This window comes from Salvelinus namaycush, chromosome 20, assembly GCF_016432855.1.
Source record: "Salvelinus namaycush isolate Seneca chromosome 20, SaNama_1.0, whole genome shotgun sequence".
NCBI lineage: Eukaryota > Metazoa > Chordata > Actinopteri > Salmoniformes > Salmonidae > Salvelinus > Salvelinus namaycush.
The window spans coordinates 16503400-16526985 of record NC_052326.1 but is presented as its reverse complement, the minus strand read 5'-3'; the positions used below and the strand labels follow the sequence as shown (position 1 = coordinate 16526985).

General features: G+C 42.8%; 1 protein-coding gene across 1 annotated transcript; it reads left to right on the top strand.

Moving 5' to 3' along the window:
* Positions 1-17918: 17918 nt before the first annotated feature.
* On the top strand, positions 17919-23118 carry LOC120065609 (netrin-4-like). Its single transcript, XM_039016667.1, has 10 exons — positions 17919-17934; positions 19886-20355; positions 20456-20797; positions 20887-21013; positions 21312-21500; positions 21767-21983; positions 22086-22213; positions 22334-22402; positions 22644-22814; positions 22982-23118. The coding sequence occupies exons 1-10, from the start codon at positions 17919-17921 to the stop codon at positions 23116-23118; spliced, it is 1866 nt and encodes a 621-aa protein (XP_038872595.1).
* The last annotated feature ends 468 nt before the right edge of the window (positions 23119-23586 follow it).

Sequence of the window (23586 nt, the reverse complement as noted above, 5' to 3'; positions counted from 1 at the left end):
ATGTTTTTGTGCTGGTCAAGGGCAGTCAGGTCTGGAGTGAACCAAGGGCTATATCGGTTCCTGGTTCTACATTTTTTGAATGGGGCATGCTTATTTAAGATGGTGAGGAAAGCACTTTTAAAGAATAACCAGGCATCCGCTACTGACGGAATGAGGTCAATATACTTCCAGGATAACCGGGCCAGGTCGATTAGAAAGGCCTGCTCGCTGAAGTGTTTTAGGGAGCGTTTGACAGTGATGAGGAGTGGTCGTTTGACCGCAGACCCATTACGGACGCAGGCAATGAGGCTGTGATCACAGATCCTGGTTGAAGACAGCAGAGGTGTATTTAGAGGGCAAGTTGGTCAGGATGATATCTATGAGGGTGCCCGTGTTTACAGATTTGGGGTTGTACCTGGTAGGTTCATTGATAATTTGTGTGAGATTGAGGGCATCTAGCTTAGATTGTAGGATGGCCGGGGTGTTAAGCATGTCCCAGTTTAGGTTACCTAACAGTACGAGCTCTAAAGTTAGATGGGGGGCAATCAATTCACATATGGTGTCCAGGGCACAGCTGGGGGCAGAAGGTGGTCTATAACAATGGTGAGAGACTTGTTTCTGGAAAGGTGGATTTTTAGAAGTAGAAGCTCGAATTGTTTGGGCACAAACCTGGATAGTATGACAGAATTCTGCAGGCTGTCCCTGCAGTAGATTGCAACTCCGCCCCCTTTGGCAGTTCTATCTTGTCGTAAAGTGTTATAGTTAGGGATGGAAATTTCAGGATTTTTGGTGGCCTTCCTGAGCCAGGATTCAGACAGGGCTAGGACATCCGGGTTGGCAGAGTGTGCTAAAGCAGTGAGTAAAACAAACTTAGGGAGTAGGCTTCTAATGTTAACATGCATGAAACCAAGGCTTTTCCGGTTACAGAAATCAACAAATGAGAGCGCCTGGGGAATGGGAGTGGAGCTAGGTGCTGCAGGGCCTGGATTAACCTCTACATCACCAGAGGAACAGAGGAGGATTAGGATAAGAGTACGGCTAAAGGCTATAAGGACTGGTTAAAGGCTATAAGGACTGTAAAATGAACAGGTTTCTAGGCGTGGAAGAATAGATTCAAGGCATAATGTACAGACAAGGGTATGGTAGGATGTGAATGCAGTGTATTTAAATCTAGGCATTGCGTGCCGATGAGAGAGGTTTTGTCTCTAGAGATATCATTTAGATCAGGTGAGGTCACCGCATGTGTGGGAGGTGAAAAAGGGCTAGCTAAGGCATATTGAGCAGGGCTGGAGTCTCTACAGTGAAATAAGACAATAATCACTAACCAAAACAGCAATGGACAAGACATTAGCAAGAGGCATGCGTAGCCGAGTGATCATAGGGACCAGTGGGAGGCTAGGTGAGCTGGAGACACGGCGATTCAGACAGTTAGCAGGCCGGGGCTAGCAGAAGGGCCTCAGGGGGGACGTCGCAACTGTTGTAGCGCCCTCGGATGGTTAGGTCGGCAGACCAGTCGTGTTGGATTGGCAGGGCTCCGTGTAGGCAGTAAAAGGGTCCAGGCCAATTGGCAAATAGGTATTGTAGCCCAAGAAATTGGCTGATGGTCCTCTTCAGCTAGCAGTCCGATATGCTCTAGAGAGCTGGCTGGCTCTAGAGAGCTGGCAAGGCTAGTTCCAGGCTCACTGGTGCTTGCTTCGGGACAGAGACGTTAGCCAGGGGGGGTAGCCACTCGCATAGTGGACCATTATGGACCAGACATAATCATTAATATCCTGGATATCCTAAAGTCATTGGAACAAAAACTCATTGCTGTGAGAGGCCAGGATAAGAGAGTGTATCTAAATAGATGTGTGTGTGTACAAATGTATGCATAAGTCAATGTGTGCACTGTAGGCATAGTGTTTGTTAACATGTGTGGGCAGAAAAAGTCAATCATGCTCAATCAGACTCAGAATAGACAGCTCAGAATATGTTTGAGTTTGGAAACATGGTTATGTGTGTGTGAGAGAGTCAGTGCATGTACTATGTAGTAGGCATGTACACTGAACAAAAATATAAACTCAACATGCAACAATTTCAAAGATTTTACTGAGTTACAGTTCATATAAGGAAATCAGTCAATTGAAATAAAGGCATTAGGCCCTAATCTATGGATTTCACATGACTGGGAATACAGATATGCATCTGTTGGTCACAGATAACTTTTTTTTAAACTTTTTATGGCTGCAGGGGCAGTATTGAGTAGCTCTGTTTAAGGTGCCCATTTCAAACGGCCTCGTACTCAATTCTTGCTCGTACAATATGCATATTATTGTTATTATTGGATAGAAAACACTCTCTAGTTTCTATAGCCGTTTGAATTATGTCTCTGAGTGGAACAGAACTCATTCTACAGCACTTTTCCTGATATGGAGTGAGATTTCAGAAATCTTGGCCCCTGCTCCCAGGTCAGTTCATAAGTCCCTGTGAATGCTATGATGCTACAAACACTGCCTACGCCTTCCTCTAGATGTCAGTAAGAGGTGACAATTTGAATGGAGTCGATTGCGCAATCAGGGCCTGTATAAAAGGCCAAAGACCGGATGTACCGTTCTTTTCCTGCTGCGCCTGACGCACGATGTACGTCGGACCTGCTCTCTTTCCAAGCTTGGGTTTAGCCAGTAATATTTCGCCGGTCATGTTTTTACTCGTTATAGGTGTTAAAAACATCATAAGGTAGTTAATTTAAACCGTTTTATAGCAATTTATATCCGTTTAGTGCGATTTTGAGGCATTGCTTTGTGTTGCACTTTGAAGCGCCGGGCACATTTCGGGGTCCCGGTCGAACGTTAGTGGGCATTTCGACGGACAAGAGGACATCTTTCGACCAAAAGAAGATTAGACCCAAGAAAGGATACATTGCCCAAGATTCTGATGGAAGATCACCTCATAGTAAGAAATATTTAAGATGATAAATCGTTGTTCTGTCGAAAAAATTTAAACGCATATTCCGCCATTTTCTTTGGTATAGCTTCGCTTGGCGAACCCTGTATTGCACAGTAAGGATAATTTTAGAAATGTAATTCAGCGATTGCATTAAGAACTAATTTGTCTTTCGATAGCTGTCCAACTTATATTTTTTTAGTCAAGTTTATGAATAGTTATGCATGAGACAAGATCACTGTTAAAGATGGCGCCCGACATTTTCAGGCTAGTTTTGCTAGTATTGTCATTGTATAACCACGTTTTTTTGTGGCTAAATATGCACATTTTCGAACAAACTCTATATGTATGTTGTAATATGATGTTACAGGAGTGTCATCGGAAGAATTCTGAGAAGGTTAGTGAAAAAATTAATATATTTTGGCGATGATTACGTTATCGCTCTCTTTGGCTTGAATCAATGCTCTGGTAACGTTTGCACATGTGGTATGCTAATATAACGATTTATTGTGTTTTCGCTGTAAAACACTTAGAACATCTGAAATATTGTCTGAATTCACAAGATCTGTGTCTTTCCATTGCTGTGAGCTGTGTATTTTTAAGAAATGTTTTATGATTAGTAATTAGGTAATTCTCGTTGCTCTCTGTATTTATTCTAGTCGAGTTGTGATGGTGGGTGCAATTGTAAACTATGATTTATACCTGAAATATGCACATTTTTCTAACAAAACCTATCCTATACAATAAATATGTTATCAGACTGTCATCTGATGAGGTTTTTTCTTGGTTAGTGGCTATCAATATCTTTATTTGGCCGAATTGGTGATAGCACCTGATGGAGTAAGAAACTGATGGAGTTAGAAAAGTGGTGTCTTTTGCTAACGTGGTTAGCTAATAGATTTACATATTTTGTCTTCCCTGTAAAACATTTTAAAAAATCTGAAATGGTGGCTTTATTCACAAGATCTGTATCTTTCATTTGGTGTCTTGGACTTGTTAATGTGTGAAAGTTAAATATTTAAAAAAAATAATAATAATTGAATTTCGCGCCCTGCACTTTGAGCTGGATGTTGTCATAGGTGTACCGACCTCGGGCTTGCAGCCATAAGAGGTTTTAAAGTAGGGCCGTGGATCAGAAAACCAATCAGTATCTGCTGTGACCACCAAACATCTCCTTCGCATAGAGTTGATCAGACTGTTACTGTTGTCCCACACCTCTTCAATGGCTGTGCAAAGTTGCTGGATATTGGCGGGAACTGTAACATGCTGTAGTACACGTCGATCCAGCGTATCTCAAACATGCTCAATGGGTGACATGTCTGGTGAGTATGCAGGCCATGCAAGAACTGGGACATTTTCAGCTTCCAGAAATTGTGTACAGATCCATGCGACATGGGTCCGTGCATTATCATGTTGAAACATGAGGTGATGGTGGGGGATGAATGGCACAGCAATGGACCTCAGAATCTCGTCACGGTATCTCTGTGCTTTCAAGTTGCCATCGATAAAATGCAATTGCGTTCAATATTCCGTAGCTTATGCCTTCCCATTCCATAACCTCACCACCATCATGGGGCACTCAGCAAACCGCTCGCTCACACAGCACCATACACGCTGTCCGCCATCTGCCCGGTACAGTTGAAACCTGGGATTCATCCATGAAGAGCACACTTCTCCAGCGTGCCAGTAGCCATCGAAGATGAAGATTTTCCCACTGAAGTCGGTTACAACTCTGAACTGCAGTCCGGTCCAAACCCTGGTGAGGACAACAAGCACACAGACGAGCTTTCCTGAGACGGTTTCTGACAGTTTGTGCTGAAATTCTTCGGTTGTGCAAACCCACAGTTTCATCAGCTGTCCGGGTGACTGGCCTCATAAGATCCTGCAGGTGAACAAGCCGGATGTGGAGGTCCTGGGCTGGCGTGTTTACATGTGGTCGGCGGTTGAGAGGCTGGTTGGACGTACTGCCAAAGTCTCTAAAATGACTTCTGAAGTGGCTTACGGTAATTAATAATCAATTCTCTGGCAAAGCTCTGGTGGACATTCCTGCAATCAGCATGCCAATTGCACGCTCCCTGAAAACTTGAGGCAAATGTGGCATTGTGTTGTGTGACAAAACTGCACATTTTAGAGTGGACTTTTATTGCCCCCAGCACAAGGTGCACCTGTGTAATGATCATGCTGTTGAATCAGCTTGTTGATATGCCACACCTGCCAGGTGGATGGAGTATCTTGGCAAAGGAGAAATGCTCACTAACAGGGACGTAAACAAATTTGTGCACAAAATTTGAGAGAAATACGTTTCTTGTGCATATGGAACATTTATGGGATCTTGTATTTCAGCTCATGAAACATGGGACCAACACTTTACATGTTGCGTTTATATTTTTGTTCAGTATATGTTTGTTAACGTGGCTGGGACGATCAGCAGTGCGTCAGCTGCATTTGTAAAATAAGTCTGCCAATCAACACAAACCTCTTCAATCAAAACCGCTCTTCTTAAATTCCCGTCATTCTTTCTTCTTATGAATTCACACACACACACACACACACACACACACACACACACACACACACACACACACACACACACACACACACACACACACACACACACACACACACACACACACACACACACACACACACACACACACACACACACACACACACACACACAGAGAGTGCAGTATTACTTTGGTAGTATGCCTAAGTGTTCCACAGTGGCCCTAGTCTGTCATCCTGCCTCATCTGGCCTCAATCAGTCACTGGCCTGACAGCTTAATCTGTGTCATTCATTCTCTCAGATCAAAGAACCTCACTGCAATTTCCATCCATTACACCCACGCGTAAAGACAAACATACATGTAGAGTACACACACAGGTAGATACAAACAGACACACACATAAATGTGGACATAGGTAAGCGAGCAAACACTGAATTCAGATATGTGATGCAGGCATCCCCAGGGAAGAGCATTTCATTCACGGAACAGAGGAACAGAGGAAGCACTTGCAAGAGGAGACAATTGACCACTATAAAACAAACCTGACCCACTGGGCACACACTGGTCGAGTCAATGTTGTTTCCACGCCATTTCAATGAAATTACATTCAACCAATGTGGAATAGACGTTGAACTGACATCTGTGCCCAATGGGTAAGAATGACAATTCCCTCTTTTATTGGACCTGAACTAGAACTTTGGAAATGAAACCAAACTTAACAAATCTACTTCAAACCAGGCCCGACTGACACTATGTTAGGGTTAGATATGCAGAGAAACCCTATCTCTAGTTGTTGGTAAAGCCCACCTCAGTGAACTACCTCCCTGCCTGCCCTGACGTCCACTGGTTCAGGGTGTAGGGTTTCACTATAGTGCAGTGTTTAAAGTATCATAAGCTAGATGATAATGAATGCACATGAACCTTTTTGACCGACCTAGGCTCTTAGTGACACCCCAGATAGAACTGTATTGACACCCCAAGAAAATATGACTCTAAGACCAAAGACAATATAGTATGAAGATATGCCAAAACTGCTTCTCCAATAGAAATCCCTGATCACACTTGTAGTTGTAGGCGATGCCATGGAAACGTTAGCTAGCATAGCTCATGCGCAGAAACAGTAATGTACAGGCCATCAAATGAAACCCAGCTAACAACAAATGCTGCCACTTTATATAATGTTTACATACCCTACACTACTCATCTCATATGTATATACTGTACTCTATACCATCTACTGCATCTTGCCTATGCCGTTCGGCCATCACTCATCCATATATTTTTTTTTACATATTCTTATTCATTCCTTTACACTTGTGTGTATAAGGTAGTTGTTGTGAAATTGTTAGATTACTTGTTAGATATTACTGCATGGTCGGAACTAGAAGCACAAGCATTTCGCTACACTCGCATTAACATCTGCTAACCATGTGTATGTGACAAATAAAATTTGATTTGAAATGTTGCCACAACCTTCGAGACAGTTCCCTTAAGAGTATCATTAGGCCATTAACTAACGTTTTCATAGGAATGTTCCCATGTTGTGCAAGGAATGTTTCCAAGAGACAATTCCTTAATGTAAAATAGAACATGGTTGGCATGTTCTCAGAATATAAGATATTAATGTTCTAGACACGTCTCATGATAATGTTGCAATAACATTCCTGTGTCCAGTTTTCTGAAAGCTAGGAGAATATTCCATCAATGTCCCACCAAACATACACAGAACATGGTTTCCATGTACTTAGAACATAAGATAATGTTCTAGACACATTTCATGTGAAAATTGCAAGAAAATTTACTCACACACAGTGCTTTTAACATTGTGTTTTCAATTGACATACTTGACACATGATTACATTGTGCATTTTAACTTATAGAGTAATTATTATGTCCTCTTCTGGGATTTGAACTCACAACTGCTTGGTTCAAGATACTCTGATTCTCCAGCTATGCCACCATGTCTGTGTTAGGTATCAGTTACTCTGACTATTCTCTCATCATTGATTTGATTTACTTATCATTGATTTTATTTCAGCAATTGAAGGTCTTTCTGTATAGTTGTGTAAAGTTGGTGGGACATACAGTGCCTTGAGAAAGTACTTACCCACCTTGGCGTTTTACCTATTTTGTTGTATTACAACCTGTAATTTAAATAGATTTTTATTTGGATTTCATGTAATGAACAAAATAGTCCAAATTGGTGAAGTGAAATGAAAAAAACTGAAAAGTGGTGGGTTCTCATATGTATTCACCTCCTTTGCTATGAAGCCCTTAAATAAGATCTGATGCAACCAATTACCTTCAGAAGTCACATAATTAGTTAAATAAAGTCCACCTGTGTGCAATCTAAGTGTCACATGATCTCAGTATATATACACCTGTTCTGAAAGGCCCCAGAGTCTGCAACACCACTAAGCAAGCGGAACTATGAAGACCAAGGAGCTCTCCAAACAGGTCAGGGACAAAGTTGTGGATAAGTACAGATCAGGGTTGGATTACAAATAAATATCAGAAACTTTGAACATCCCACGGAGCACCATTAAATCCATTATTAAAAAATTGAAAGAATATGGCACCACAACAAATCTGCCAAGAGAGGGCCACCCACCAAAACTCACGGACCAGGCAAGGAGGGCATTAATCAGAGAGGCAACAAAGAGACCAAAGATAACCCTGAAGGAGCTGCAAAGCTCCACAGCGGAGATTGGAGTATTTGTCCATAGGACCACTTTAAGTCATACAGAGCTGGGCTTTATGGAAGAGTGGCCAGAAAAAAGCAATTTCTTAAAGAAAAAAATAAGCAAACGCGTTTGGTGTTTGCCAAAAGGCATGTGGGAGACTCCCCAAACATTTGGAAGAAGGTACTTTGGTCAAATGAGACTAAAAATTGAGCTTTATGGCTATCAAGGAAAACACTATGTCTGGCACAAACCCAACACCTCTCATCACCCCAAGAATACCATCCATTTTTCATCGGCAGGGACTGGGAAACTGGTCAGATTTGAAGGAATGATGGATTGTGCTAAATATAGGGAAATTCTTGAGGGAAACCTGTTTCAGTCTTCCAGAGATTTGAGACTGGAATGGAGGTTCACCTTCCAGCAGGACAATGACCCTAAGCATACTGCTAAAGAAACACTTGAGTGGTTTAAGGGGAAAGTTTTAAAAGTCTTGGAATGGCCTTGTCAAAGCCCAGACCTCAATCCAATTGAGAATATGTGGTATGACTTAAAGATTGCTGTATACCAGCGGAACCCATCCAACTTGGAGAAACTGGAGCAGTTTTGCCTTGAAGAATGGGCAAAAATCCCAGTGGCTAGCTGTGCCATGCTTATAGAGACATACCCCAAGAGACTTGCAGCTGTAATTGCTGCAAAAGGTGGCTCTACAAAGTATCGACTTTGGGAGGGTGAATAGTTATGTACGCTCAAGTTTTCTGGTTTTTTTTTGTCTTATTTCTTCTTCAAAGTGGTAGGCATGTTGTGTAAATCAAATGATACAAACCCTCCAAAAAATCTATTTTAATTCCAGGTTGTAAGGCAACAAAATAGGAAAAATGCCAAAGGGGTGAATACTTTCGCAAGCCACTGTATTAACCTGCTGTAATGGTATTCCTGAATCACTGTGATCAATTAATTATTTTCTTAGAACATACTTTTAACAGAGCTGAGATGTACTTATTTAAGTTCATTCACCCTATTGCTTACACCTATCAAGTTGTTTCAGATTTACACAAGTGCCTAGGGAGGAGGGGTTATGGTTGCTTCTAGACAGGGCCTAACTATACTCGCCCAGTAAGCATATGCCCCCAGAGACACCCCTTATTGGGAACGTGTTTAGAGACTTTGTCATTGGTGCTGGTGACCTGGGTTTGTGACCTGCCAGGGGAGTCACCCTACTGTCACATTCTTAGCAGTTAATGTCATTATTGCTGTTTTTAATTGCATTTATCAGACATTTCAAAGGTTTATATGGAAATGTCGTGAGAACACTTGGAAATATTATTTATGAATCTTCAGTTACTTGAGACATTCACTGGAATCTTGGTTTTGCCTTTAGAATTTGAGAAAATTAACAACTAAGGATGAACTTTTTACTTTTCCCATTGACTTGCTCAACCCCCAAATCCGGTCTGGTGTGTTGAGTCTGCTTCGCAACACGTTGCTGGTTTGAAAACTCTGTGTTATGACCCTCTGCAGCACATATCTACTATGTTTCGAAGGTTACCCATACCCACACAGAACTAAAACATTTCAACAGGATGATTGAACTCTGACCTCAGTGCTCACCCGAGCACAGCCCACAAAAACCATGGTCTTCACATGTCTCCGTTAGGCCAGGAGACATTATGTGGCCACCCACCCAGTCAGCTCAAGCCTATAGGCCTTACCACATTTTACTCTATGGATAGTCAACAGTAAAAATAATAATAAATAAGATGTTTTTGTAGCGTACACCAGATAGGTGCAGTGAGATGTGTTGTACAGTAGAGATGAAAAAATGGGCACAGAGTGAACAGACAGAGCCATTTCCCCTCTTATCTTTATACTGAATATAGTATAGGGAAATGCAGTAACAAAGACCGACTGTTGAGTAATAGATGAATGAATGTACAAACAAGGGGGACAGACAAAAAAATAAAGTCTTTGATAGTGCCACTGACAGGACAGGTAAAGAAAACATCAGAGAAATTGATCCTTAGAAAGAGACAAATGAGGAGACAGAAAGCGAGATGGAGACTGACACCCACTCCCCCGACACATGAATGTATGACCTGCCTGCACAAACATTGATGATTATAGGGGCAGGGAGATCTCTGATTCTCTGACCCTGCGTTGGTGACCCCAGTCTCCAAATAAGAGAATGAGCAGCAATTAGAGGTAGGGGCATTGGTCAGGTAGCTGACCTCTGGGACCCTGCCTGGCTGGTATTTGACTCCTCATAGCTGGGGGATGTGATGAACTGAGAGACATAGAACAAAATGTATCCCAGGAACAAAAGGGACAAAAGAGCATCTACTCCATGTACCATTTCCCCGTTGACTGCTGTCAGAATGCTGTGTTTGCCGGTGAATTTTATTTTTTGCTTTCTCTATCTTTTCACATTGTAAACAACAGTTTTATTGCCTGTGTGCTGGCACCACACTAGTCTCCTTTTTCATAGTAAATTACTGACAAGTCAATTAACATTTCAATGTGTTCTGCATTTCAAGCTTAAATGAGCAGCCAAATATAGATGGCTATACGTGCAGCTTTAAACATAGTTTATAGCTCTCCCTCCCATCCAGTTAAACTCTCTCAGCTGTCACCTCTGTGAGCTGAAATTAACATAAATACAACACCATTCTGAGATCCAAACCATCATTGGATTTACAACAAAACTAGCAGAATTCTGAAGTAATTAATAAACCATCCACATTTGCCATGCAAAACACATCCCAAAATATGACTGGTGTCAAAATGTTTGTTAACATTGCAGTAACATCATCGCAACACCATCAATTCCATTTGCAATGCATCCACTCTCCATTCTCATTCAATTACTTGATCTGAATCTTGGTTCTGTTAAAGAATTGCCACCAAACTTACTCAGTACGTAAGAAAATATAAATATGGAAATGATTAGAGGATATGTGAACATAACACAAATCATCAAATTTGCGCACAAAAAAACTATTAAAGATCACACACACACACACACACACACACACAATCTTACACTCTGTGAGAGAATCTGAATCTCTTTTTATTTAATTTTTTTACAACATAAGCCATTCTAATAGTCTGTCAAAAAGATGACAGTCATCCCGATTCTACATCTGTATGTCACTAACATTACCAGCTAACAGCTAATTCCTCATAAACAGGATTAACACAATCTCTCATAAAGACATTTTTGACACACACTGCAGCTTTGGAGAGGGAACAAAGGAGAAACAATGAGATGTTGAGGATGGAGAGAAATACGCTTTTTGCTGCCTGGCGGGCTGCCAAACTCTATAGTGGGTATTAGAGTGGAGGAGGATGAGAATGAAGTGAGATATTACAAGTTGGGTAGATGAAGAGAACACAAACTGAAAACAAATATTTGAAATGGTGAGATATAGTTAGATGGTAACCACTGAGAAATGTATTGGATGGGTACTTGGAATAAATAAGTTGGGGGAAATGAGCTGCGTTTGAAAACTCAAACTCATAATGAACCTACTGCACAACCACTTTGTCCACAGCTGCCACATAAAGACTTGCGTGCCATTTTATTACTTGATTGCTCTCCAATTATGTCTGAATTACATAACTCAATGATATGTCAGATATTGAAAATTATAGAGGCCTTCATGCACAGCCATTCTGTTTAATATAAATGTCCTTATTATGCCATGTTGGTTCCCATTTGTGTTCACTGCCTGGAAATGCCATCAGTCTGGTCCGTACATAGTTTGTATGGTATTAAAGGCATTTAGAGGAATCAATTCCAATGTTGTGGGTCTATTCAACTTCTACAATGAGCCATACACCTGGAGACATTATGTTTGTTTGATTTACAGTACTGAGCGTGTGTGCCACAGTGCCAGGAGCTAGGAACGTATCAATAAGTTCAGCAGTGGACTGTTCATTTCCTCACATGCATGTGGTTTAAAGGGAATTGTGTATACTTAACAAAAATATAAAATGCAACATGCAACAATTTTTATGATTTTACTGAGTTAGAGTTCATATAAGAAAATCAGTCAATTGAAATAAATTCATTAGGCCCTATGTATGGACGTACTGCCAAATTCTCTCAAACGACATTGGGGCGACTTATGTTATGGTAGAGAAATTAACATTGCATTTTCTGGCAACAGCTCTGGTGGACATTCCTGCCGCCAGCATGCCAATTGCACGCTCCCTCAAAACTTAAGACATCTGTGTGCATTGTGTTCTGCACATTTAAGAGTGGCCTTTTATTGTCCCCCAGCACAAGGTGCACTTGCTAGCTAATTTGTCCTATTTAGCTAGCTTGCTGTTGCTAGCTAATTTGTCCTGGGATATAAACATTGAGTTGTTATTTTAACTGAAATGCACAAGGTCCTCTACTCCGACAATTAATCCACACATAAAACGGTCAACCGAATCGTTTCTAGTCATCTCTCCTCCCAGGCTTTTTCATCTTTGAACTTACATGGTGATTGGCATCTAAACTTTCATAGTATTACCACGACAACCGGCAAAACAGTTTGTCTTTCAATCACCCACGTGGGTATAACCAATGAGGAGATGGCACGTGGGTACCTGCTTCTATAAACCAATGAGGAGATGGGAGAGGCAGGACTTGCAGCGCAATCTGCATCAGAAATAGGAATGACTTCTATTTTAGCCCTTGGCAACGCAGATGCTTGTTGGCGCGCGCGAGCAGTGTGGGTGCAATAATTGAATAACATATATTCCTACATTTATTTTACAACGCGATGCGAGCGGTGTAGTCAGGGTATTAGGCTAATACAAAGTCAGAGAAGCATGTGGTAGAGTGGATAGAGAATATATTCAACCATGCATAAAGTCTAGATAAGTTATTGTAGTAGGCTATCAAGCCCATCCCTCAAACTTGTCTGGTTCATATATATATACGTTTTATTAGTCGTATGTACAGGACACATACTGTACACACCGTCTAATGAAATGCTTAAGAAATAATTAAATATTGAATACGAACATAAAGTTAATGGCTCAGTGGAATAGAATAAACATTTAAGCATAAGTATGATACAGAAAGGGACAACTTATAGTCCAATATTTACACATGTTTTGGGGAAGGGGTGTTTAAATTGTGCAGTATTTAGCAATAATAATAAGTCTGGTAGCAACAGTTGTGATGTGTGTAGCATGAATGTATGTTGTGTGTGTGTGTGTGTGTGTGTGTGTGTGTGTGTGTGTGTGTGTGTGTGTGTGTGTGTGTGTGTGTGTGTGTGTGTGTGTGTGTGTGTGTGTGTGTGTGGACGAGTGAATGTCTGTGTGTGTGTGGACGAGTGAATGTCTGTGTGGGTGTATGTGAGTGAGTGCATGTGTGCTAAGGAGAAGAGACTCAGAGCAGGTGGTCAGTCCAGTTCAAGTCTGAAGCAGTCTAATGGCTTGTACATAGAAACTGTTCCTGAGTCTGTTGGTATCAGACCTCATGCTCCGATACTGTCTGCCCGACGGTAAGGGAGTGAACGGCTCGTGGCTGGGGTGTGTGGGGTCTTGATGCTGCGGGCCTTCCTCAGGCACTGTTTTGAGTACATTTCCTGGATGGGTGGGAGTGTGAATAGCGATGGAAATGGTATCTTCCGTGGATATGTTGGAGCGGTAGGAAAATTCGAGAAGGTCCTGTGTGCCTGGCATACTGGCCTTGATGTGTGCCACCACCAGCCTCTCGAAGCACTTCATGATGTCTGTGGTGAGCGCGACGGGGCAATAGTCATTTGGGCATGTCACCTGGTTTTTCTTGGGCACTTTGACGATGGTGGTCTCCTTGAAACAAGTGGGGACAAACCCTTGGACAGGGACAGGTTGAAGATATCTGAGAAGACGCCCACCAGCTGGTCAGCATATGCTCTGATGACACGGACAGGGATGCCATCTGGGATGGCGCCTTTGTGAGTATTCACTCTTTTGAGGGTTTTCCTCATGTCAGCCTCGGAGAGCGAAAGCACCTGGTCGTCCGGAGCAGCGAGAAACTTCTGGGATGGCTCTGTATTGTCTGCCTCGGAGCAAGCATAGAATATGTTAAGCTCATCTGGGAGGGAGGTTTCAGTGGCCATCACAGAGCTGGATGTGCCTTTGTTGTCTGTGATAGTCTGAAGTCCTTCCCACATGTGTTGCGAGTCTGAGTTGTCAAACCCTAATGTTTTGCGGAGTATGTACCTGCTTGCCTTGTACGCGTCGCATGCCACTGAGTAATCGGGGTTTGTTCTGCTCACAGAATGGTGCAGCATATCATAGTGTGACAATGAGCTATCAAGCCATAAGAATTGAGTGCCCTTGGGTTATTTTCGCCAGCGGTTCAGGTTTCTTCAAACTGGGCATCAAAGAGAACTGTAATAAGGAATTACTGTGGCTGAAAAAAACAGGAGGAAAAAGTAGATAAACTAATTTCCTTCCCTGCCATTAAGGAGGCCCTGGTTTGTGTGCTGTAAGGCTGCTAGCTGGTATGCGCTCTGCGGCTGGTTCACATTAACCATGTTCATGAGCCCTTGCAAATAAGCCAACCTCACACACTCTACTCACGCTCATTTACGGAATCCTCGTGGATGAGTCTGGAATTCAGTCTGTGTGCCGCCAGACGGAAAAAAAAGCCTATCCCATGCAGGGCAATTTTGGTCGATTTTAAAATGTTATTGCACAGCCTGGTCTCACAGACTAGACGTAACATTGTAAACATACATTTGAGACACTAATTAGTATTATATGGTACGTTTGGTATAGTTACATGAGACAGAAGGTTACTTAAGGCAAAAGCAAATGTAGGGTGGATGGTCAAGGTGGATGGGTGGGCGTATAACGCAAACGTCTAGGAATCCAAAGGTTGCTTGTTCGAATCTCATCACAGACAACTTTAGCATTTTTGCAACTACTTACAACTTTTTAGCTACTTTGCAATGACTTAGCATGTTAGCTAACCTTTCCCTAATTAACCCTGATCTTAACACTAACTAAACCCTAACCTTAACCCCTAGCCTAGATAACGTTAGCCATCTAGCTAACATTAGCCACAACAAATGGGAATTCGTAACATATCATAAGCTTTGCAAATTCATAACATATTGTACGAATTGCAATTCGTAACGTATTGTACGAATTGCAATTCATAACATATCATGCGAAAGGAAGATGGACATCCACAAATTAATACAATATGAAACGTAACATAGCATACTAAATGGAGGGAAACAGATTTACATCTGTGTTACATCAAACCCTGAATCCAGGTTGTCATGTTCTGTTGGATGAAGAGAACAGGGTCACTACATGTGTGTGAAAGGGGTTGGGTAAGGGGTTGGGTAAATTACGATTATTCTGCCAGCAGCACAAATTATGATGTCATATTCCTATGGTAATGAGGAAACCTTCAAAATAAATGCCCGCATTTCAAAACATTGCAATCTGGATAACTCATTCAAAATCATTTTAATCAATGACCACTTTAATTGTGCCAACAATAAAAAGCAATACGTTTTTTTATGAACACAAATAAAAAACATGGTTAAAAAACTCAAATTAAGACCAATAATAGAATGCTATGTTTACACTGGTATGCCGAGAATATTGGGCTGTAGAGAGAAACTTTTCTACCCGTCTCAGCTAAGGTGGGGCGGGAAATACTCAGTAGGGTCTATACTAACCAAACATGTTTTGTTTTGGAGGGGGACTATGTAATGCATATTCAGCAGCACTTTGTTCTCCACTCCCCCCATAGCCCCAATGCAATAAACTGTAATAGATTGTACATGGGATATATATTGACTTGTAGAGAGAACTGTTCTACATGTCTCAATTAAAGTGGGGTGGAAAATACGCATTAGAGTCTTTACTAACCATATATGGTTCGTTTTGGAGGAGGACTGTGTCGCAAGGCCTGCGGAAGGCTTTTTACTCTGCCTCTTCCATATCTCCCAATACAATGCACTGTAATAGACTGAACATGGGATACATATTATCTTGTAGAGAGAACTTTGCTACCTGTCTGAAATATGACTTGGTACAACTATTCATTTTTGTACCCCCGGCTATACATTGCTTCCTTGCACTGACTGCAATTTGGAGAGCATAAACATTGAATGTGGAGGAGATCATTGGCAAAAAAAAATGTGCAGGTAGCATTTCATTGACAAAGATTCTATAATTTCACACATATTGCTGTTTTGAACCAATGGTTTGTGTAGTCTGTCCTGTTTTCACTGCCTTTCTTTACATATGGAAAAGTGATGATTCCTAGAAAGAATTGCACAATAGGGATTTGATTCCTTTACTTTTGCTGCAAATAAGCCCTTCCAGCTATATGCTTGAAGATTCCTGACACCTCCTTGTGAATGGACCTTTTCCCATTCATAAAGGGTCAGTGTAAACACTGACTTGGAGTTTCTCGCCTAAATTCATCAATAGCTGCTTAAGCTGACAAAAACACACGGGAGTGTGTCCTTGCTTATTTGGATCATTGGCTGTTTATCTACTTCATCCTCAGAATCATTTGACTCAAGTGTTTCCTTGCTTATCAGTGGTTCTACATCTGTGTTTTGGAGTCATCTTCACAATAATTTAGTGTGTACATGTTCCTTATCGGTTAAACTACTAACTGACAAGTGCTGCTGGATGTGTACTACACAGTCCCACTCAAAAACGAACCATATTTGGTTAGTAGAGAACCTACTGAGTATGATCCACCCCACTTTAGCCGAGACAGCTAAAAACATTCTCTCTGCAAGCCAATATGTATCCCATGTACAGTGTATTGCATTGCAGTGAACGGAGTGTGTGGAGTAAGGGGTCACTAGCACTTTGTATTAAAAGCATTACTAAGCACAAGAGACCAATTTAAGTTTTGCAGACTCTATTGAGTAATTCCAATAACATATATTTTGTATTTGACCTACACAATAGCTTTCAACATTTCAGTATTTGTGTAAACTTTCAATATAAATTGTACGAAAAATACAATATTAAAAATAAAATGTCAAATTATCCATTCATTTTTTAAAGTTGTTAGCATGCTGTGAAAAACAATTGTGCTGCACTAATGTTAAAAATATTCACAAAGTTTAGCATGTCTTTGCAGGGGACTCTTACTATGAAAAAATACAAATAAATCCTCGATCGTGCTGCCAGCATAATATCCGGCTGCTATGAGAACGGTCATGGGTAAATGCTTACCAATCTCAGGGCGTGTGTGAGCCCATTTAAACTCTCACTCAAGACAACACTTGACCGTAGGTGGCTTCGGCATAGGCTACACACATAGGGTCCTGCATAGAGTGTAGAGGTGTAGCAATAACATGACAATGTCTTGTGCGAGGAAACATGAGCTGGTATCGTTGTTGACATGAGGGCATGCCTGACTTGTCCCTAGGTGAGATCTGTGCGACAAGGACCAACCGCGCACGGAACACTTCGTCATTGATTAATGATAATTGTTAATTCTCTGAATGCGAATACAATCATTTCCCCCATCATTATTAATGACAAGATGTCAAACAAAACATTCGGATGACTCGAACTGCGCCTCGATAGGATTTCAAATAACAGGGATTTGGGCAGGTATGCGCAATTTTGATGTTCTCATTGGAATGCGCTCATTTTTGGTATAAACAAAAACATGTGATGCTGAAGCGCATCTGCACTACCGGCGAGAATAATTCGACTATTTGACTGTGCAGTTTTCTTGTCATTGGATTGGTGATAACTCATCCAGCGGGATTCTGAGCCTGTGAAACCACTTACAGGTCGTCTTCGATTTGAGATGCTGGCGATTAACTGCGCTTTAATTTTAGCGCTCATGCAAAGCGGGACAGGTGAGTGGCCATCATCTTGATATTAATTTGATATAACGGGATGCAGCAATAGGCTATCAGCCAACTAGCCATTTTATAGGCTATATCTGGAATTCAAGATCACCATACATAGGCTATTTTGACTCTTATGAATAATATCATAATAGGCCTATGGTATTTCCCCATTTTAGATTCGATTTTTCCCATAATATAGGCCTAATGCTTATGTTGGCTACACCTATATTCGGCGCTATTATGGTGACGACGCAGTGGATAGGAATGTATCATAATACATTCCATTGTGGGATGAATTGGGCACACAGTGCTGTGCCACCAGCTGAAGGTTCCGTAATCTGCCCTGTTCTCTTTACAGTTATGAATGGCACATTTTATCGATAACTGGAAGCCTATCACCCTGGCCCGATCCTTGCTGATATGCTGCCATAGGCGAAGCGCCCAAAAATACCAGAACAGTTTTCCCTCACGCAGAAAAACAGCTGTCTGTCTAGAACTCACGTGCACTGGAAACTGAGGCCCCGGAATAGGCTACAATGTTGCAAGTTTGCTATAGCTACAGCTTCCGGCCTGACCCAGTTGATTGATTTGGTACAAGGTTGCAATTCACTAGATAGTTAAAGTCAAGACAAATAGAAAGGAAGGCAGAGGGGCGAAGTAGAGGGATAAATACGATTGCAAGAACCTGCATTTTCATCAGGATATTTTCTGTTTTTATTTGTCGGCTTTATATATTTTTACTTAGTTGACAATGGCTTACTTATAGGTTATAGGCTTACTGAATTGGCCTAAGCTATCTCTGAGTTCCATGCGCTCATTTCTTTAGCCACCAATGGCCCACAGTGTATCAGTCCATATGGCAGAGAGCACTGCATCAGTGCGTCTATATGTCCGAGGCTGGTGCTCTTGCATTCGTTTAATTTCAACTTGATATATTTATCATTTTAATTCAGATTTGTATTAATAACCACGTGACAATGATTTTGAGAAACTAAACGTTATTATTGAAATGCGCATATGAACATTCTAACTGGCACGCAGATCGGTATAAATGGTAGGATCAAATGTAAGCTTCCCCAAACATGAAACTAAGTATGTTAGCTACCCAGGTTTTCAGGCATGGCATTATCTTGTAAAATGCTGTTCATATTTTATTCTTAGCAATCAACAGCTCATAAAATGACGAATAGGCCTAAACTTGAAATTGCTAATTCTCATGACAATTTAACCCACTGCGCAAACTCTATGATAGTCTTGAGTAGCATAATTACATTCAATTGGCTATTGTCCATTTTACTTTGACCTGTCATGTTTTTAGAATATGGTGTGTCTGTTAACATGTTAATTCATATTCACATCGAAGCGTATTTTTATTTAATGGTGCGCCATTTAGGCTATTTGATCGAAAACACGCATTATGTAAAAAGTGTCTGTTTCATGACATTGTCATAAATCTGGTCGCCCTGTAGTCTACAGAAAAGCCCAAAGAGACTATATACTCTTTCTATTGTATAGGCTATATGATTTATGTTCGATGACGTTGACAAAGCATTGGTGGAGCGCCACAGTGCTGCGTCTCTCCAGCAGCACCATGGAGAGGCACGCTGAGCAAAGACGAGCTATATATTGTGCGCACCAGAGTTTGGCAAAGTGGGCCGATTATCATGGGGCGGCATCTGCGCTCACCTTAATAGCCCATATGCCACTGGGTGAGAGAAGTTTTCATTGTTTTGGGGCAAAATTATGTGAGGGGTTATGTGTTGTTGTGGGTGTTGTTCAGAAAATGCCGCACTCATCAATCTGCTGTCACCTGATTTACTCTGATATTATTGGGTTACCGTGGATGACGCAACCTGAGATGCACCTCTTGTACATTGCCTCCTTTCCTGCTGGACACTCTGAGTGCATTGACACAGATCTCTTATTTTAAATTTCTCTCCATCCACCCCATCTTCAGCCTCCAGGTGTGTAGACCATGCCTGCAGTCCTCCCGTGGGCAACCTGGCCAGTGGCAGGACCCTCACATCCCTCTCAGGCTGCTGTGGGAATGGGTCCCAACACTCCCCATGCCCCACTCCCCTCCACCCCTGTCCAGTTGACCTTCACCCGCCTGCCAACATGGTGGATGATCCCTTCCAGCACCCAGCCACCTGGTGGGCCTCGGGCATGGGCACTGACCAGGAGGAGGAGGTCCGTCTGGACCTGGAGACTCGTTTCTGTCTGACCCACGTGGTGCTGCTGTTCCACTCACCCAGGCCCGCTGCCATGGCCATGGAGCGCTCGCAGGACTTTGGTCGGACGTGGGAGACGCTCAAGCTGTTTGCACAGAACTGCAGTCTTGCGTTTGGTCTTCCTGATGACACCGGTCAGCCTGGCTCGCTGTGTACGTCCCGGTACTCCAGTGCCAAGCCGTGCAGCAGGGGAGAGGTAAGGCGACAGAATGTCTCATTTCTTTTGTGGTGTAAGACACAATTTTAGAAGCACAGTAGACAAACAGTATACAGTAGACCCTTATCTTTCTCAAAAGGTAATATTCCGGATTCTGAGCCCTGGTGGATTAGTTGACCCCTACAGTCCAGAGGGCCTTTCCCAGCTGACCCTCACCAACCTCCGCCTCAGACTTCTCAAGGCCCAGACCTGCCCATTATCTGTCGCACCTTCCACCTCTTCTTCCTCCATTGGACTCTCCTACCCTCCTACGGACCTGAATCTCCCCATCCTCCCTTCCCCCCAGCCCAGCTCAGAGCCCCCTGCCTCAGCTCCCTTTGCCATTTACACTCTCCTGGCTCGAGGGACCTGTCTCTGTCATGGCCATTCAGAACACTGTTTACACAGTGGTGAACAGGACAAACTGAAGGACATGGTGAGTGTGGCCTGCTCAGCCTGTGTGTGTGTGTGTTAAAAATGCTTCATTATCTAAGCTTGTCCTTTGTGTTAAATAGCCCTGTTTTGTTGCAGGTGCCTGGCAGGTGTGTGTGCACTCACCACACAGCAGGAGAACACTGTGAGAGGTGTGCCCCTCTATACAACGACCGTCCCTGGAGGGCAGCCAACGGCAGCAGTGGGGAGCCACACCCGTGCCACAGTGAGTGCCCTACTAAGATGGGTCAATGGCCAGGCAGTGTTGGGTTGCCAACTCAAATCAAGCTCATGTTGAGAGATCATAGAAATACTTCAACACTGTTTATATGTCAGTTATTACGTTTCATTCAAACATGAATAAAATCTCCTGGAAAAGTTTTGCTTGCAGGGAGGTCAAGACTCCAAGCCAAACCGGGAGTGTTGGCAAACCTACCGTTGGGTGTCATCTCATAATCTATCCTTCCAGTTGACTAACCCCTCCGTCCTCTCTCCCATCCCATCGTTGTCTCCCTGTGCTCCAGAGTGTGAGTGTTACGGCCACGCGACGAGCTGTCACTTCTCCCAGAGGGTGTGGCTGTCCTCAGGCGCCACCAGTGGGGGCGTCTGTGACGAATGCCGACACAACACAGCAGGGCGCAGGTGCCAGCGCTGTCGCCACGGTTACCACCGCCACCCGGCCATGCCCCTTGGCTCCTCCCACATCTGCACACGTAAGTCGGTACAACCTATGGACAAGTGAAAGAAATATAGAATAACGTGTGAATGCTACATTTCATCTGTTGTACATTAATTGTTGTCCCACATGTCGGTGAATTCCAGTTATACATCATGTATAACAGTACTTGAAATTGCAGGCATGGGTGTATATTAAAACATCTGTCTCCCTCTAATGGTATGGATTTGTCACAGTAGAGCGAGACGAGGGAGAAATATGTGTGTGTGTGTGTGGTCTTAAGTCTTTTTCTCTCTTTCACAGGTTGTTGGTGTGACCCACTGGGCTCATTACCAGCCAGCTCTGGGGAGGAGGGCCCATGGTGCCACCCGAGGAGTGGACAGTGCCACTGCAGACCTGGTGTGGGGGGAACAGGCTGTAGCCACTGTCTCCCTGGGTACTGGGGCTTTGGGGAAGAGGGGTGCAAACCCTGTGCTTGTCCCCAAAACTGTGACCCCCACACTGGGCTTTGCCTTGACAGGTAAGACATTTTTTTCTCTACTAAATCCAACATTTCTTATGTGGCTTTCTTTCCTATTACCAGTTTCATCTGACCTCCGTATTCTCGTTGTCACATCAGCAGCTATGCAAATAACCAGGTTTTCAATGTCCCAATGGGGGGCAAGATTCCTGACATGGACCATGCCTTGACCAGTGAGGGTGAGGCAGTGTGGTCAAAGGAACTGGCAGTCTCTGCCATGCACTACACAGGTGAATGATGATGCACACTAGCATTAGAGTTATGCACATCACTACTTAAAGCTTGCTGTCATGGGTTTGAGTAAACATATTCATGTACTGCTGACAATGTCTGTCTATGGCTCCTTCCAGGGAAATGCAGCTGTAAGGAAAGAAAGTTGAGGAGTGTCTCGGATCTCTGTAAGACCAAACATGCCTATGGTAAAATATTTTCCAAGGCTCTCACATACTAGACATCTTACAGTATTTTCATTTTTCGCCTCACTCTGTAATGGCCTCTTGACCATTGGTCTAGTCAAGTGATATAAGCAGTGCATATAGTACATGGCGTTTAAATTCCGGTGAGGATTTTTGCTGCATTAGGCATACATTCCACAATTCTTTGATTTAGCTGGGTGTAACTGTTTTCAGTGATGAATGTCTCCATGTGTGTCTGTGGCAGTGATCAAAGCCAGTGTGTTGTCTGCTCATGACAAGGGGAGCCACGCAGAAGTACAGGTCAAAGTTCGCAAGGTCCTGCGGTCAGGACAGGTGCCTCTCTCCCATGGCACACACAGTCTCTACCCCATATCCTGGACTATCCGGGGGTGCACCTGCCCCATCCTTAATCCAGGTAGCCCAACATATACATCACCAAACAGAACAGAGTAGTGTGCTACTATATTCAGTATGTTCTAAATATTGTCCTTATTTTTCCACAAGGTTGGGAGCTACTCTGTTCACTCTGATATAAGTTCTAATTAACAGGATTGAGGCTGAACCCTCTCCCTCTTCTTCCAGGGGTGGAGTACATGCTGGCGGGTCCAGAGGAGGCAGGGACGGGACGGCTGCTGGTCACCATGCAGAGTGTGGTGGTTCCCTGGACCACCCAACTGGGGGCCCACATATCAGAGGGCCTAAGGCAGGGCTGCCCCTGAACACCCTCTCCAAACCCATAACAGAGCACCCTGAATGGAAATGGACCAGGGGAAATCACTGGTTCACTAGATCATTCAGGAAAGGGACAAACTCAGTGGATAAGGCTTGACCAAGTGTCTTGACCAATAATTGCTGTGGAAAATCGTGCCCATATAAGACTACAACCCTGCCATATGATGCAAAGAGGATGGACTGGATACTGGAATCTTTAGAGCCATTCTTATGAAGATGATTTAACTTGAGCCATCCCACATACAGACAGACAAACATCCCCCTGGAATCTACTTGACACAACAAACCCTAGTATACCAGCTTTTCAGACTGGGTATATCCAAAGCCATGCCTTTAAATGCCTACCAGGTTCTCAGTACATTACAGGGCTGCTTTTGACTGCTTTTAGTGTACTGTATTTTTTTCAGTGTCCAGTTCCAATCATTTATTTTTCATGTGAAGTGTGCTAATGAAAA